This window comes from Coregonus clupeaformis, chromosome 10 (genome assembly GCF_020615455.1).
Source record: "Coregonus clupeaformis isolate EN_2021a chromosome 10, ASM2061545v1, whole genome shotgun sequence".
Classification (NCBI taxonomy): Eukaryota; Metazoa; Chordata; class Actinopteri; order Salmoniformes; family Salmonidae; genus Coregonus; species Coregonus clupeaformis.
This window is the reverse complement of record NC_059201.1, coordinates 31289645-31307559: the sequence shown is the minus strand read 5'-3', so window position 1 is coordinate 31307559 and position 17915 is coordinate 31289645. Positions and strand designations below refer to the sequence as shown.

Here is a 17915-nt window from a genome sequence, read left to right as displayed (position 1 = left end):
CAGGTAAGACCTTTTCTGATAGGACAGGACGTCAAAATGATTAAGCCTCCTGTCAAAATGATTAAGCCACATCTTCGGCAAATGCTCAAATACACTCTTCAGTTTTCAATAGGCATAGGTTAAGACTGTTCAAAACTCTGACCGACCGTGGTTCGTGTCCAACACTTTCGCTTCGTTCAGAGCCTATCTCTATACATTCACTGTCCAACCCCCGCCCCTCTCCAAAATGTAGATGAAAGGGTTTAGGATGTTGGGTGACGCTCTGAATCACGTGTTCATAGGAAATACACTCCGTATAATTTTTGCCTACCTCGTCCTGCCGCGGACCATAGTTGTTTTCTGTCCATACAGTGTGCGAGGAGAGGTAATGTACCTTGCTGTGGTCATTGTCGGACGGGTTCACGCCAGTTTACCGGGTTCAACTGAGGAGAGGACCCACAACCCTCCTCTCAAAGCGCAACGAACGGAGCTAATCTAATATTATTAATTTCTATATTAATGTCGGATTCCATTTTACCCCTGACCAACTATCAAGGTAAGGCCACTTTTCCTTGTAGCCTACAATATAATAACTCGAATTATATTATGTATAATCCCAGATTGTTTACTCCAATTCTGGCTATTGAATTTGATCTGGTGCTGTAGTCTAGGCAGTATATATGAAGTCGCCAATATATAAAATGGCGACAGTAGGTGGGGGGTGCCGAGTTAGGATTTTGGGGAATATGTTTCATTCTACAGTATGAGTTGAAGATAGTCGCAAATAGCCTAAGCACCGAGCCAATGTTTGCCAACAGGCTACTGGAGTGAAAGGGTTAACTTGAGTTTTTGTTACAGTTTCAAGAATGTAGCCTACACAACGTTGTACTTGCCCTCTCGCACGCTACAATGTGACGTTTCTGATTAATTTATTGCACAACGCTGAATATTTCCTCCTACTTTTTGAGCGAGTCAGTGGTGAATAGTTCAATATCCAAGTTCTAAGGACTTTTTATATAACGAATACATACTCTTATTGGATATGATGTCTGGTAGTCTAATTTAGACGACCCAGATGTCCGGCTCGATTCTCTACCCAAAATGTCCTCCTTTTTAATCTATGAATTTTAAAGCGACGTTAATCCTTCGTTTCAATTCTTCAGTAGGCTAATGTATGATGTTTCATTGCAGACATTATTGGTTTAGCCTATGTATTGAACAATTGTTTTGTTTTCCCTCCTATGTTACCGATTTGCGTTGATGCTTAGAGCTTGGCAATGAACTGCATTTTGGGAGCTGTCATCTTGTTTTGATCTGTCTTTTTTAATGTATGTCAAACTGTCAGAATATTGCACACTGTAAACTCTTCCTCACGACTCCCATCTCACTTAAACAGACAGAACACGCACATTATTCATGTTTAGCCAATTAATTGACACTGTAAAATAACATTTTGTGTTGTCTGTTAACTGGCCATCATGCCTGTGACACAGCAGGCATTCAGGAGGAACCCCAGTGCTGACTAATATTACCTCATCCACTGCTGATGTCCATACACATTATATTGGACCATAACATGGTATCCTACCTCTTGAATGAGCAGCACAAAATATTAATCCAGAAACTATTGGTTTAAATATTCAACCTTCTAATCAGGGGAAATATGTGAGTGATTCATACACATGCAATGAGCCAGAGGCATCGTGCCCATTGGAATTGAAGGAGCACGTCATGCTACCAGTGGTATATGAAATATAATTTAAGGTTATTAAACTAGAATGAATATGCAGACACCTAATTTTACCATTAGTGCCCCCTCAAAATACATAGATGGATGAAGTCCGTAAAATAGCCTTATTCTGCTCCAATGCTTGGCAGACGTCTCTCATTACTGACTAATACAAAGCTAGACAAGCTAGCTGCCACAGCTTGGCTCCTCTGGGCTAGCTAGGTTCAGCCTGGTCCAGTGAGTGTGTCTGTGTAGAGGGTTGCACTCTTCTAGGCGGTTACACTGGGAGAATGTAAATTCCCTTTGTGGATCCCTGGGAACGTTCTTCCATCTCTCTTCTCAGAAATGTTGTAATGAGGCCAGGCATATTGCCTTTAATCCTGACTCCCTACAATTAGGGACGGCTCACAATTTTGGTTATGGCCATAACAGAGAGTGTTTGTATACACAGACACAGTGTAATGGGCAGAGAGTGCCCACCCCACTCTACAAAAAACATCCTTGGATGCCACTCCTTAGTTACTGTACGAATATACCGCTTTGAGGATTATATGTTCTGATGTCTATCGACACCAGTCAGATAATATTTTCACGTCTGTGTCCTAGGTTTCACTGTGCTGTATAGTCATTGCCAGAGCACACTCAAGGAGGTCATATGGTCGTGATTTGCAGTTTTAGCTGACATAGAGTGTATAACATTCCTCATGTTCAGAGAGGAAAATAAGCTATCTAATGCCAACCAGATCTATTTCCCAGCAGTTCTGTACAAACAACCAAATTCATGATAACAGCATACTTCCCCCTCCTCACAAAAATAGTCCCATAAGCATACTACTTACAGAGCTTTGTTAGTCTGAAAGTCTACACCACTCTGTATGGGTTTGGTCTTATTCTCCCCTTTTCATCGTATGGTATTGCTTTTGTCTTAGGAGTATCGAGGCACAAAGCGACCGAAAGCCTCCCTGAGACAGCATGTTTGCTCAGTTCCAACCAAAAGAAACTTCTCTGCACTCGTGGTAGAAAAAAACTGGAGGCTAGAGAGGGGAGAGAGCCCCTGCCACTTTATCTGTCCCGTACAATAAAGGTTTGGTCAGCAGGAGCTGGCATTTGCCAAGCTCTGGCAGTTACAAGAGGCTGTGATGTCAGCCATTTTAGGTTGGACAGGACAATGCGCGATACGCCGCCATTTTTCTTCCTTTTTCTTTTTAAGTTGCCAAATCAATGGCCTGGAGTCCCAGATACAGAACTGAAGGAAAGTTATTCATAAAAAAACACAGAAATAGGCTCCCATTACTCAGGATTCTTTCACACATTTTTGGTCCGTCATTCAGCCAGGCCATAGAGGAAGGCTTTGGTGAACAATATAAGATTGTGATGGATGACATGAAAATGCATTTGAGCAGAACAAGAGATGCTTTGGCAGTGTACATTATACTGTATTACAATACCTCAGTCCTCAGACCTTCTCTGTGCCAATTTTACAAGACAACACTGACAGGATGTCCTTTGCAATGTATATATCCCTTGTTTCTCTTTTATGAGAGGACTGTCACAAACACTTAATCAGTAGAGTGGACTGTGCAGTGGAGCAGGTATGTCTGTATTGTCATTGTGAGGTGTCTTTACCAATGACCCACCCAACCCCAATGGTCCGGAACAGCTAAGCCAAGACTGGCCTTTTCAAAGATGGCACAGCAGGAGGATTAACTTTGTCCTTTGCCTGGCATATAAGGTGGTCATTTATATGTGTGTGTTAGTGTGTGTGTGTGTGTGTGTGTGTGTGTGTGTGTGTGTGTGTGTGTGTGTGCATGCGTCTGGATGCGTGGTGGGTGTAGACGAGAGACTCCTCTGTGTGTGGTGTGGTGGGCAAGGAGAAGAGAGGGGTTGCTATGGCAATGTTAACACATGAGTGGCACCGCCGACTGGTCTCCCAGCGGACCGGGCTGCAGTCATGGAGGTAAGGGGGTGAGGAGGAGACGACTGACAACACCTGCGTCTCTCAGCAGGCATTCACACGTTCACACACACTTACTCACATACTGGTACACACATAAATACATAGAACAGACACACACACACACACACACACACACACACACACACCCTGAAGACACAGTCAAACACAGAATTGAGGGGCATACAAACAAGCAGATACTGAAGACAGATCCACTGTATTAACACAGGGTTAACCACTTACATCCTTGGTAATTCATGTGGATATTATGGACATACAAACACTAACCCATTAGAATACACTTGAATTATGATGTGCCAACTAAGTCGCAGCCATTCAGTCAAACACACATTACTAGACACAGAAATCATAATAGACACAGCAGACATCCAGGAAATGGAACAATGGCAAGTTGACGGTCAGTCTTCTGAATAAGGCTCCCGGTGCTGGATCACGTTTCTCTGATAAATGAGGCGCCATTGTTCCCAACATCTTCCCTGTTCAGGGCAGTAATTGCTATCTGTCTCTGACTTATATTTGGATGTCCAGCTGATCCATTCACATGACTTGAATCTATTTAATGAACATTTGGCATCTATCGTTTAGATGTGTCTATCAGGAGCTGTTCTGTCTATCCCACACCCACTTGCTGTATGCCTGGCGCTGTTTCTGTTGATTTTCAACTCAAAACCAGGGAAGTAGGCTGAGGCTGTCAGCCTTTCAAGACAGCCATGGATCACTGAAATGCTAATATATGTAAAACAAATGTTGTCATAAAACAGCCAAGATTTCTCCTCAGCCCTTGTGTGACTGCAGCATCACAGACTGTTTACTGGAAAGCTTTGGTGTAAAACGATGTAGAAGAGAACAGGAAAGAAGGGTGTGTGTTGTGTGCGTGTGTGTTTTATGTTGTGTGCATGTATTGGAGGAGGTGGAATACTAAAACACTTCATTGCTTTCTGTCATAATCACCCATGGCCTCCTCTCACCCCAGCTGTCTGTCTGGGTCTGCTTTCCCTATGTCCTTCTTCTCTGTCCTCTCACTCCTCAGTCATGTGTCCAGCGACATGGCATTGCAAATACCAATCTGTTTGTAAATGTCAACTGCACGAGTGCCTGTGGGCTATTTTATTGAATGTGTACCACTTCACATCCCTTCAGATATGAAGCCACATTGCTTCTTAACATTTTATTATAAAAAGCCAAACATGAAGTAGTTGCTTGAAATGAAATCATGCTGGCTGAGTTGAGCACACAAGGTAACACGAGGACTTTGCTTGTGAAGAGTGAGCGGAGGTGTTCTGAGAGCTCTGTCACTTTGCCTCAGTTCAGATCAGTACTCCCCAGGTCTACGGAGATGAAACTCTTTTCATCTCAGCCATAGAGCCAGTGCCAGTATCGGGACATACGACACACCGGGAGACGGTGCTCGTCTGAGTCGTTTCCTTCAGCGCTGAAACACGAGGCCCCTCTTTTCAGAGTGCAACATTCATTGGCTCCAGTCCCTGTCTGGAAAGCCCTTGTCTTGTGTCTGATCGCACATCTTGCTCACTAGATAATGCACCCCATTATTTTGATAGGTGACCTGGTTCTTTATGTACCCTTGCTAAACTTTTGGCCTGTCTTGGGTTTGTCATGCAGGGAATTTAATGTTTTCGGAGGAGAGATACCAGGGCAAAGGTTGTCTTGCCACTAGGATATCTCTCAGCACAGTACTCCTGTCCTGGACCACGTCCACACAGGTTACATAAAATAATCTTTTAGTGCTCAGATAACATTATTTTCCATCACATCGTATTTCTGTAAATGGCATGGCCTTTGCATTAAATCAAATCAAATTTTATTTGTCACATACGCCGAATACAACAGGTGTAGACCTTAGAGTGAAATGCTTACTTACAAGCCCTTAACCAACAATGCAGTTTTAAGAAAAAAATGTCTTAAGTAAACAATAGAGAAGTAAAAAATAAAAGCAGTAAAATAACAGTAGCTAAATACAGGGGGTACAGAGTCAATGTGTGGGGGCACAGGTTAGTCGAGGTAATTATGGTAATATGTAGATGTACAGTTGAAGTTTACATACACCTTAGCCAAATACATTTAAACTCAGTTTTTCACAATTCCTGCCATTTTAATCCTAGTACAAAGTCCCTGTCTTAGGTCAGTTAGGATCACCACTTTATTTTAAGATAATTATTTATTTCAGCTTTTATTTATTTCATCACATTGCCAGTGGGTCAGAAGTTTACATACACTCAATTATTATTTGGTAGCATTGCCTTTAAATAGTTTAACTTGGGTCAAACGTTTCGGGTAGCCTTCCACAAGCTTCCCACAATAAGTTGGGTGAATTTTGGCCCATTCCTCCTGACAGAGCTGGTGTAACTGAGTCAAGTTTGTAAGCCTCCTTGCTCGCACACACTTTTTCAGTTCTGCCCAGGGCTTTGTGATGGCCACTCCAATACCTTGACTTTGTTGTCCTTAAGCCATTTTGCCACAACTTTGGAAGTATGCTTGGGGTCATTGTCCATTTGGAAGACCCACTTGCGACCAAGCTTCCTGACTGATATCTTGAGATGTTGCATCAATATATCCACATAATTTTCCTTCCTCATGATGCCATCTATTTAGTGAAGTGCACCAGTCCCTCCTGCAGCAAAGCACCCCCACAGCATGATGCTGCCACCCCCATGCTTCACGGTTGGGATGGTGTTTTTCGGCTTGCAAGCACCCCCTTTTTCCTCCAAACATAACGATGGTCATTATGGCCAAACAGTTTTATTTTTGTTTCATCAGACCAGAGGACATTTCTCCAAAAAGTACGATTATTATCCCAATGTGCAGTTGCAAACCGTAGTCTGGCTTTTTTATGGCGGTTTTGGAGCAGTGGCTTCTTCCTTGCTGAGCAGCCTTTCAGGTTATGTCGATATAGGACTTGTTTTACTGTGAATATAGATACATTTGTACCTGTTTCCTCCAGCATCTTCACAGGGTCCTTTGCTGTTGTTCTGGGATAGATTTGCACTTTTCGCACCAAAGTACGTTCATCTCTAGGAGACAGAACGCGTCTCCTTCCTGAGCGGTATGACGGCTGTGTGATCCCATGGTTTTTATACTTGCGTACTATTGTATGGTCCTCTGTAGCTCAATTGGTAGAGCACGGCGCTTGTAACGCCAGGGTAGTGGGTTCGATCCCCGGGACCACTCATACACAAAAATGTATGCACACATGACTGTAAGTCGCTTTGGATAAAAGCGTCTGCTAAATGTCATATTATTATTATTGTTTGTACAGATGAACGTAGTACCTTCAGGCGTTTGGAAATTGCACCCAAGGATGAACCAGACTTGTGGAGGTCTACAATTTTTTTCTGAGGTCTTGGCTGATTTATTTTGTCAAGCAAAGAGGCACTGAGTTTGAAGTACATCCACAGGTACACCTCCAATTGACTCAAATGATGTAAATTAGCCTATCAGAAGCTTCTAAAGCCATGACATTTTCCAAGCTTTTTAAAGGCACAGTCAACTTAGTGTATGTAAACTTCTGACCCACTGGAATTGTGATACAGTGAATTATAAGTGAAATAATCTGTCTGTAAACAATAGTTGGAAAAATTACTTGTGTCATGCACAAAGTAGATGTCCTAACCGACTTGCCAAAACTATAGTTTGTTAACAAGAAATGTGTGGAGTTGTTGAAAAACAAATTTGAATGACTTCAACCTAAGTGTATGTAAACTTCCGACTTCAACTGTAGGTATAGTTAAAGTGACTATGCATAGATAATTACATTTACATTTACGTCATTTAGCAGACGCTCTTATCCAGAGCGACTTACAGTTAGTAATAATAAACAGAGAGTAGCAGCAGCGTAAAAGAGGAGGTGGGGGGGGGGACAATGCAAATAGTCCGGGTAGCCATTTGATTAGCTGTTCAGGAGTGTTATGGCTTGGGGTAGAAGCTGTTAAGACTTTTGGACCTAGACTTGGCGCTCCGGTACCGCTTGACGTGCAGTAGCAGAGAGAACAGTCTATGACTAGGGTGGCTGTAGTCTTTGACAATTTTTAGGGCCTTCCTCTGACACCGCCTGGTATAGAGGTCCTGGATGACAGGAAGCTTGGCCCAGTGATATACTGGGCCGTACGCACTACCCTCTGTAGCGCTTTGCGGTCGGAGGCCGAGCAGTTGCTATACCAGGCAGTGATGCAACCAGTTAGGATGCGCTCAATGGTGAAGCTGTGTAACTTTTTGAGGATCTGAGGACCCATGCCAAATCTTTTCAGTCTCCTGAGGGGGAATAGGCTTTGTCGTGCCCTCTTCACAACTGTCTTGGTGTGTTTGTTGGTGATGTGGACACCAAGGAACTTGAAGCTCTCAACCTGCTCCACTACAGCCTCGTCGATGAGAATGTGGGCGTGCTGGGTCCTTATTTTCCTGTGGTCCACAATAATCTCCTTTGTCTTGATCACGTTGAGGGAGAGGTTGTTATCCTGGTACCACACAGCCAGGACTCTGACCTCCTCCCTATGAGAATCTATGAGAAGTCTGCGAAATTTCACTCACAATTGTGAAAAATGTTCAGTTAAGATGAAGCAGTAATGGTTAAAGGAAAAATCCACTAAAACTATATTTTGTTTTGCATGTCAGCAGTCAAGTTGTCAAGATATTGGACTTTCAAAAAGCACATTTGCAGCATTCAAAACAACTAGGAACTCGGAAATCTCTGACTTCCGACTTCAGTGTGTTCAAGACAACTTGAAACAGGAAACTGGGAACGATTTTTCAGACTGGGAAAAATAGTTTTGAATGGTCATCCAACTTGGAATTCCAAGCCGGAAACTCAGGCATCTTTCTAGAGCTCTGACGTTCTGACCTGAAGATCACTGACGTCATGATTCAACCTTGTTTTTTTCAGAGTTCCCAGGTGTCTTGAAAACACCATTCGTCACTTGCCACATCATCATGATTGCATCATATAATGCAAAACGCATCATCATGATGATGTGGCAAGTGACACTTTGCTAGTCTGATGGTGCTTTCAAGACAACTGTCATCATTCCTCGCACATGTGCTGATCATCATAATTTTGTTATACTAATTTCAGTTATATTATTTATCATTAAGAGATGGAGTCTAGACAGGCTACTTTAGGAAACTTTTTGAATGGAACTAGCGAACTCACACACGTCCTAAAAGTCTAGATGATAAAAGGCTACACTGAGCACTCGCGCTTGGCTGCCATTTTGGGACAGTATCAACAGTGGACTAATGAAAAAACACCAAAAGATCGTTTTTTTTTGTGTGGATTTGTCCATTAACTACGTTATCATAACTAGTCACTTAACTTGATCGGCTGCCTGTCCCCTGTCCACACTATACTAAAACCATAGCATCACATTTTATTAGATGAGCATGAGAAGACCAGACTCTCTTGCATGAGAGCTGTAGCCTACGTCTCAATGGAATGCACTCACTAAACCTGCTGTCCTCATCAGGGGTTAATTGTGTGCCGTCGGAAAGTATCATGACCTCTCCGCTGGCTAACCATACAGCAAATGCCCACGTCTGGATGCAGCGAGCCGGGATTACTGCATAAAATGCTGGTGACCTAGTTTTTTTGGGTGTTTTTAGTCGAAATAAATAAAAAGAGGCAGTTACAAAAATGACGTCACGGCCCGTCTGGGAACAGCATGTATTGTGGGCAGCCATTTGGGATTTTAAATTCTGGAACAGGTTCATTTTTTATTTACCAACCAGCAGGCCATGGTGAATGCATACATTCACTGGCTGAAGACGTATCGTTTTGTTTTAGGAGTATATCCATGTTCAAGAGAATGTGGATGACTGGTAATAATTTGACTTAAGATTCCTTGAATGTAATAGTGTGCTCATTCTGCATACTGAGCAGTGGGCTAGATTGTAATATATTATGTAATAACACTCCTTGTAATAAATAGTTTAAAGTACTGAGAGCGGCACATGATGATGATGATGATGAACATTTCCCAAAGAGAGACAGGTATCAGCTATCTACCAAAGCATCATGATATCTCTGTAAAAACTAGATGGATCAAGAGCAGTTTTCAACACCACATCAACAAATTCACAGCAAGAGAGTCAGAGAGAGGGAGAGAGAGAGAAAGGGAGAGAACATGTGTGGGGAGGGTAGGGTTCACCAAGAGTGCAGCGAGTAAGAGAAGCAAATTTGTGTTCTCACATTCAGATTCTGTTTTTGTGCTCAGAATGTTGTTAAATATGATAGAGTGCCCAGAGTAACAATCATAATGAGATATTTAGCTACATACAGTGCCTTCGGAAAGTATTCAGACCCCTTTACTTTTTCCACATTTTGTTACATTACAGCCTTATTCTAAAATTGATTAAATAAAATTGAAATCCTCAGCAATCTACCCACAATACCCCATAATGACAAAGTGAAAATAGTTTTTTAGAAATTTTAGCAAATGTATTAAAAGTAAAACAGAAATACCTTATTTACATAAGTATTCAGACCCTTTGCTATGAGACTCATTGTACATCCTTGAGATGTTTCTACAACTTGATTGGAGTCCACCTGTGGTAAATTCAATTGATTGGACATGATTTGGAAAGGCACACACCTGTCTGTATAAGGTCCCACAGTTGACAGTGCATGTCAGAGCAAAAACCAAGCCATGAGGTCGAAGGAATTGTCTGTGACGTGTCACAGATCTGGGGAAGGGTACCAAAAAATGTTTGAAGGTCCCCAAGGACACAGTGGCCTCCATCATTCTTAAATGGAAGAAGTTTGGAACCACCAAGACTCTTCCTAGAGCTCGTAGCCCAGCCAAACGCAGCAATCGGGGGAGAAGGGCCTTGGTCAGGGAGGTGACCAAGAACCCGATGGTCACTCTGATAGAGCTCTAGAGTTCCTCTGTGGAAATGGGATAAACTTCCAGAAGCACAACCATCTCTGCAGCACTCCACCAATCAGGCCTTTATGGTAGAGTGGCCAGACGGAAGCCACTCCTCAGTAAAAGGCCCGCCAAAAGGCACCTTAAGACTCTCAGATCATGAGAAACAAGATTATCTGGTCTGATGAAACCAAGATTGAACACTTTGGCCTGAATGCCAAGCGTCACGTCTGGAGGAAACCTGGCACCATCTATACGGTGAAGCATGGTGGTGGCAGCATCATGCTGTGGGGATGTTCTTCAGCGGCACGGACCGGGAGACTAGTCGGGATCGAGGCAAAGATTAACGGAGCAAAGTACAGAGAGATCCTTGATGAAAACCTGCTCCAGAGCACTCAGGACCTCAGACTGGGGTGAAGGTTCACCTTCCAACAGGATAACAACCCTAAGCACACAGCCAAGACAACGCAGGAGTGGCTTCAGGACAAGTCTCTGAATGTCCTTGAGTGGCCCAGCCAGAGCCCGGACTTGAACCTGATCAAACATCTCTGGAGAGACCTGAAATCAGCTGTGCAGCAACGCTCCCCATCCAACCTGACAGAGTTTAGAGGATCTGCAGAGAAGAATGGGAGAAACTCCCCAAATACAGGTGTGCCAAGCTTGTAGCGTCATACCCAAGAAGACTCGATGCTGTAATCGCTGCCAAATGTTCTTCAACAAGGTACTGAGTGAAGGGTCTGAATACTTATGTAAATGTGATATTTCAGTTTTTTATTTGTAATACATTTGCAAAAATGTATTAAAACCTATTTTTGCTTTGTCATTATGGGGTATTGTGTGTAGATTGAGGAATTAAATAAAAGTTTGGTTTTTTTTAGAATAAAGCTGTAACGGAACAAAATGTGGAAACGGTCAAGTGGTCTGAATACTTTCTGAAGGCACTGTAACTGTAAAAACAGAATAAGCGGAAAACACTGACCTTTGTCCTGAAAAATCTTCAAACTGCATTGTGGTGTGCGTGCATATGTGACATTTTAAGCAATTGTGAGGAACGTCATGCGTGAGTATTTTACAGTACAAAGGGGGTATATTTACAGAGGGGTATTCATGGATGCAGGGGCGTCATGCACCCCACAAATTAGAGGGGCACAAAGTACATGAGGATGGCTGGGGGTCGGTCTGGAAGGGGGATAGGCCCCCAGTCCTGAAGTCTGAGAATTTAGCATCTTTCAAACAGCTTCTTCCTACAATCTAGAGCCATAATCATTATGCTTAATTCAATGCATACTTCTTGAGCTGTCTGTATCCTCCCGACTGGTGGTTCTTTAAAAAAAAAGAAACTAACGATGCTTCTCTGCATCTCTGCAAAAATCTGGGTAAAAGATTGATAAACTTATTCATTACATTTAGTTATTGCTTGCTTTTCTAAAGTCTACCAACCTTGCCAGCAGGCATGCCATCTAAAATAGTTATACAAGCTAGCTACTCTAACTTGATTGATAGCCTGAAATGGCTTCTTGGTAGCTAGTTATGAGGTTGGCAACCTATCTGGGATAGTTAAAGCCAACTTCATAAAATTGCTAGGTGCCTGGTAGTATTACAGAGAGAAAAGTAATTTTAAATAAATACATTTTTCTTAAACAGGAGAAATCTGAGGGTGCATGTGCCCGAGTGTCCCCTATGGGCATGAAGCCTCTGCATGGATGTGTGTGTGTGCCAACACGCATACCATACCTCATCGTAAATATGTGAACAGTGGCTCTCATCCAAGGTGAGGCTCATGATCAGGATACTCATTAGACACTCGCTGATGGTATGGATGGGGGGTTAAAGGACCCATATAGAAGGATAGGATACAACCATCATTTTTTTACTGACAGTGTAAAAATAACTAAAGAACTAAATAGCTAATAACCAATTGTGTGTGGTTGTATTCTTATAATGAATGATTTACCTCATCACATATTTTTTCTGTTTTCTCTCTTATAGGTTCCCAGTGAGCTGCTAAAACAGCCCACTGTCTAACCCTAACTCGTCGTGTGAGAGGAGTCCCAGAAGCTGAGGACAAACATGAAGCAACACTGTGATGTCATCGCGGCTGGCCCATGACACTTAAACTCTCAGCCCTATCCACAAACCACCCACCCTCTGTTACCATACCGGACAACCAGTCAGTCACCCATCATCTACACACAGCTACAATACAATGGCCAGCAAGAGGAAGTCAACAGTGCCCTGTATGATCACATCCAAAAGCAAACACATGCGCGAGGAGATCATACTTGGCTGCCTCCCTGAGCTCCTACCCACAATCCCAGAGGACAGCATCCTCAGTATATCTGGAGAAGACAGAGGTCATTTCTCCCATGATTCCTCCAGACCTGAAAGGGGAGACCGATGGCAGAAAGGTAGCACATACAGCTGCCCACCCTGCCGCTTTGGGTCCAGAGAGCTGAACTACTTTTTGGATCACCTGCACAACTGCCACATAGACTTCAGGGCCCAACCCAGCTTCTCCTGCCTGAACTGTGGTGTGTCAGTGGTCAGGTTTGAGGCTCTGGCCCTGCACAATGCTAAAGCCCACCCTGGGGTGTCAGGGGGCTCTGTCACTGCATCCCTGCATGTCAGGAAGAGAGATGGTGCGACCACCGTGGAGCAGAGCCTGTTCACGACCAATGGGGAGGACTCGAGCGACACAGCAATCTCCCTCACTAAAACTCCTATAGTGAGGGTGATGAAGGCCAAGGGAGAGCACAAGAAGATTGTGGTCTCTCACACGGTGGAGGTGCGGAGGATAGACACTGGGAAGAAAATGGAGCGGGCAGACCCCACCATGTTGACGAATGTGCCTGAACTACAGAATGGGTCTCTCAGTGGGACCGGTGGCGCTGCCATGTTGAGAAACCCTGTCACTCATGTAATAACAACAACAGTGCCCAATCAAGACTATCACCAGCACAGCCCTCCCACCTTCTCATCCTCCGATTCCAGCAAAAACCTTCCAAAGGTGATGATTCCCCTGAGCAGCATCCCCACTTATGATGCTGCCATGGACACCAGCAGCTTTCTCAAGACTTCCTTTGGCAAGTTCCCCTACCCGACCAAAGCTGAGCTCTGCTACCTGACTGTGGTCTCTGATTGGCCAGAGGAGCAGATCAAACTGTGGTTCACTGCCCAGAGACTCAAACAGGGGATCAGCTGGTCCCCTGAGGAGATAGAGGAGGCCAGGAGGAAGATGTTCAACACAGTCTTCCAAGGAGCAGCACCACAAAAACAGCCCCCCAAGCAACGGCACACAAATCACATTGTGACCCATCACACTGTCCATGCCCAACCTGCTCCAGTGGGCCCCAGCCACCAGGCTGCCAGGGTGCCCCATGGCAGTTTAGTGAGCAGGCATACTGGAGTCGTATCCACTTCGGCTTGCATGTCAGCCGATGGTCACCCGGTTACCACTAGGGTCTCTTATGCTGCCCCAACCATGATCCCCCCGAAATATCAGACTGTAGTCAGCAGAACAACACAGGTAGTGGCCAGGAACAATATCCCCACTACTGTGCCCAGCCTGGAGTCTGACAAGACTGTTGCTCTGAGGTTGGGCAACAGTTGTGTCATTAGCACCAGCGGCAGAAGTAGCAGTAATAGTAGTAGTTGCAGTAGCAGCAGCAGCATTAGTAGTAACTCCTCCATTAGTAGTAACGGCGGAGACCATGGCACTAGGAAACCAATCAACAACAGCAGTTCCAGCAACAACATTGTCAGTTGCTCCTCCAACATTGGCAATAAAGATGATTGTAGCACTGACAGCCATGACAAACCAAACAATCAAAGCAACAGACATTTTAGCATACCATCTGTCTTGGAAGGCTTCAGCAGCAGCAGCAACAAAGGTAAAGTGATCATGAGTAACACCAGCAAACCTAACGTTATCACCTATAACATTCATAGCAACGGCAACACAGCTAACCAGGATCAGTACCCATCAACAAAGAGCGATGATAACAGAAGTAACAACAATATCCACAATGGCAGTATTAGCAGTGGCTACTCCAGCACTAGAAATAATGATAGTGTCAACAACCTGAACCTTGCTAGCAAAGCCCAAAATGAAAACACCAGCATCAGTGTCATTAGCAAAAGCAGCAGTAGCAGCATATCTATCATAAAGGATGGCAAATGCATCAAGGAGGTTCCTATGGAAGCTATGTCAGTCCTGCGGCAGCTTATCAAAGAGGATGACCATTTTGGGGACGACAGAACCTGCCCTGAAGTAAAAGTTGACCCCATCAAGATCAACCTGCAGAGGCTCATGGTGAGCGATCCAACTGCCAAACCTGGTTTAGAGGCCTTCCCTCCAGAGCTCAAGTCTGAGACACATGTCTCAGACCCGTCACACCCGTCCAAGAAAAGCCCCCATCAGGTGCACCTTTTGAGGCAGGCATTCACCAGCACACGGTGGCCCAGCAGCCAGCAGTACGAGGAGCTGAGTATCATGACGGGCCTGCCAAATCCAGAGGTGGTCCGCTGGTTCAGCGACAACCGCTACATCCACAATAACGGCCAGCTGAAATGGCTGGAGGGCTACCAGTGCCTACCAGCAGAGGGAGAGGAAGGAAAGGGCCACAGAGACTCCGACGCAGGGTCACTGATCGATCCTCAGGAGGTTAATAGGAAACTAGTGGAGCAGGAGGTGAACAAGCAGCTTGATGGAGGACCTAAGGGGCTGCACTCAGGGCAGCTGGGATTCTGGTGGGGCGCAGACACACAGAGGCCGCTGCTGAGTGCAACAGGGCCAGAGGAGACTGGGCAGAGAGGGAGAGCTGTGGAGACAGGGGAGGCAGAAGGACTACATGGTCACTGGGCAGAGAGGGAGGAGGACCACCCTCAGCCAGTTAGCAGCCAGGCCTTTGGGGAGCAGCAGGCGGAGGCCAGGTGAGTTCTATCAGTTACCGTTGTCTAATGAAAATGACTCATACCTTCATGGAATTCATGTTAGGTCAGTTGTTTGACTCTTTGAGAATGATGATCATTTTTCAAAGGTTATTATTGCTCCTTGGCCATCATATAATATGTCAAAACTATACTGTTGATTTCTACAGTAGCTAAATATTGTTCTGATACAGGATATTATTTATTTAGGGCTTTGTAAACTGAAAAGTTAAGTTAAAGAAAAAATGTAAGTTATGTTTGTAGTTGTTACTGTGTGATGTCTGAAAAATAAACCCGGGGAGGGAGTGTGGGTACTCATACAGAGTAGCTTATACAGACAATCAAAGGTCTGTGTATTAAGAAGCTATTTTTAGAAGAGTTGGAGTCTGGGCCATTGAATTATAGATTAAGAGAGAGTGCTAATATATTTGAATAAATCATGACAATTGTCTTTTGTGAGTCAGCTGTTACCGAAGTCTCTGATTTCCTACTATCTGTTAACGGTGCTGATTCTAAAGATACTTAATATAACATGTATTCATGGAAAATGTAATTTAATCAGAACAATATTGTACTAATGCCTGTTTGTTTTCAGGGATCATCTGAGGATAGAGCTTCTTGAAGTCTGATGGAGTGACCCAAACCTATTGGGGGTAAAGGATGGGTTGGCTGTCCGGCTTTACAGATGGCCATGGTCTGGTGTGTTCATTATGACAGCAGATGTGATTGTAGCTGGACCATTGGACTGTAACTGTGAATACCCCCCCCACACTTTCCTCTTATACCATCACTTCCTGCCATCCTCTAAAGAAAGAACTTCTCACCTTTGAGTCCTGTGATCTTCAAGCCTTTCTTCATGCTTCTTTGTGGTCATGTGGGGAATGGTATGGTGCATATAGAGGGCGGTAAGCCGGATGAGACAGAAAGAAGGCGCACACTGTCTGGACAACTGACTTGAATGAGGGAAGATGGGAGAGGGATAATGAGATGTACAGTATGATTGAAACTGCACTATAGAGGCTTTTTGTTGACTGGACAAAATGAGAAGTGTCTAGGAGATGTTATTGTTGGCTTTGTGATATTTTTTACTTTTTTAGCAACCAGTACTTCAATGCCTTGAATTTTACTTTTCTCCGTACATTATAAAAATACAAAAAATAAATTCTTAATCTTCTTCTATAGTCACTGTAAGTCCAGAAGCAATTGAGCCTTGTTTTATTTAGCTCTGTATAAATGTTGGTGATCACTTAACAGTTCAGCTATACGCAACAAACAATACAATGCACTAGCAGACAGCAATGCTAAAACCACACTGCCCCAGAGTAAAGATATTGACAGAGCGCTGACAAAATCAATAAACTGCCCTGGCTTCATCTGCAAACCCAACCATAAAAGAAGCCTGTCACGCAAACGTTGCCTTAGTCTGTCCATGCATTGATATGACCTGTCTGCCCATCACTTATAGCTTTCCAGCTGCTGTGATCAAAACAAGGTGCCAGTGCATTAAAGTTAAATATGCTGCTTCTGTATTCTTGGAAAACATTCAGCTGTAATAATATAAAATAGAATTACTGGCAAATGTTATAAAATAAAGGTCAATTTGATCAAATGCCCTGGAGGACACAGAGGGTAGATCTTGTGCTAGCTAGAGAGCCAAATGAGATCTTTTCACTCTTCTGAATTTTCATATAAACGTACATAGTCACTACATGAATCCTACAAAGCTGCATCTCTGATAAGCTGCTAAATAGCGAAGAACGGTGCTATACCATCCAAATTGGAGGCGATCTCCTACCAGCAGTGTATGCACTTGTGTTGAATGTTAGCAATTTATTTTGGTTAGAAAAATAAAGATGAATAGAAATCTGGACTTGTGTTATGATCACTTTAACTTTTATGAAATAGTTTGATCATAAAGCACTGTTGTATCATCCTTTCTACACTTCTGAATCTTTACAGAATAAATACTCACTGAGAAACGGTTTACTTGTTTTTACTGCCACATTAAAAGCGATCACACCTGTAGAATGATTATTATAGAACATGAAATTTGCTATTTAATTCAAGGTGCCATTGGATATTTATGTGTGTATTCATTCATTTACATAAATTGCGTTGAAGAATTGGCAAACATGCAAAATTGGCAGGTTTTCTTTTTAACACAGGTAGTGCCATCTACTGGTAGAGGACAAGTTGATACACTTCTCTCTTAACTACATGCCAACAAGAAAAATCAATTGGTTACAGAAATTTAGGTTTGCTGCCATGGCAGCAGATTTGTCTATAATCATTATTTCCAGTGTACTATATTGGCAAGTTGTAATCAGAGCCATACAAAAATTGCTTGTGTAGGCCTATGTCAATATGAACAGCTTGATCTCAGACACCAAAATCTAACAAGGCCTAATCACTAGCTACTTTCGATATGGCA

The 17915-nt window shown here is 43.5% G+C and overlaps 1 protein-coding gene across 2 annotated transcripts; it reads left to right on the top strand.

Annotated features, from left to right (window-relative positions):
- Positions 1 to 311: 311 nt before the first annotated feature.
- On the top strand, positions 312 to 17354 carry LOC121575005 (zinc fingers and homeoboxes protein 3-like). 2 transcript variants are annotated; one of them, XM_045222957.1, is made up of 4 exons: positions 312 to 535; positions 12200 to 12326; positions 12545 to 15487; positions 16080 to 17354. In XM_045222957.1, the coding sequence occupies exons 3-4, from the start codon at positions 12762 to 12764 to the stop codon at positions 16111 to 16113; spliced, it is 2760 nt and encodes a 919-aa protein (XP_045078892.1). In that variant the 5' UTR covers positions 312 to 535; positions 12200 to 12326; positions 12545 to 12761; the 3' UTR covers positions 16114 to 17354. The 2 variants fall into 2 exon arrangements, with proteins under 2 accessions (XP_045078892.1, XP_045078891.1); XM_045222956.1 differs by lacking the exon at positions 12200 to 12326.
- The last annotated feature ends 561 nt before the right edge of the window (positions 17355 to 17915 follow it).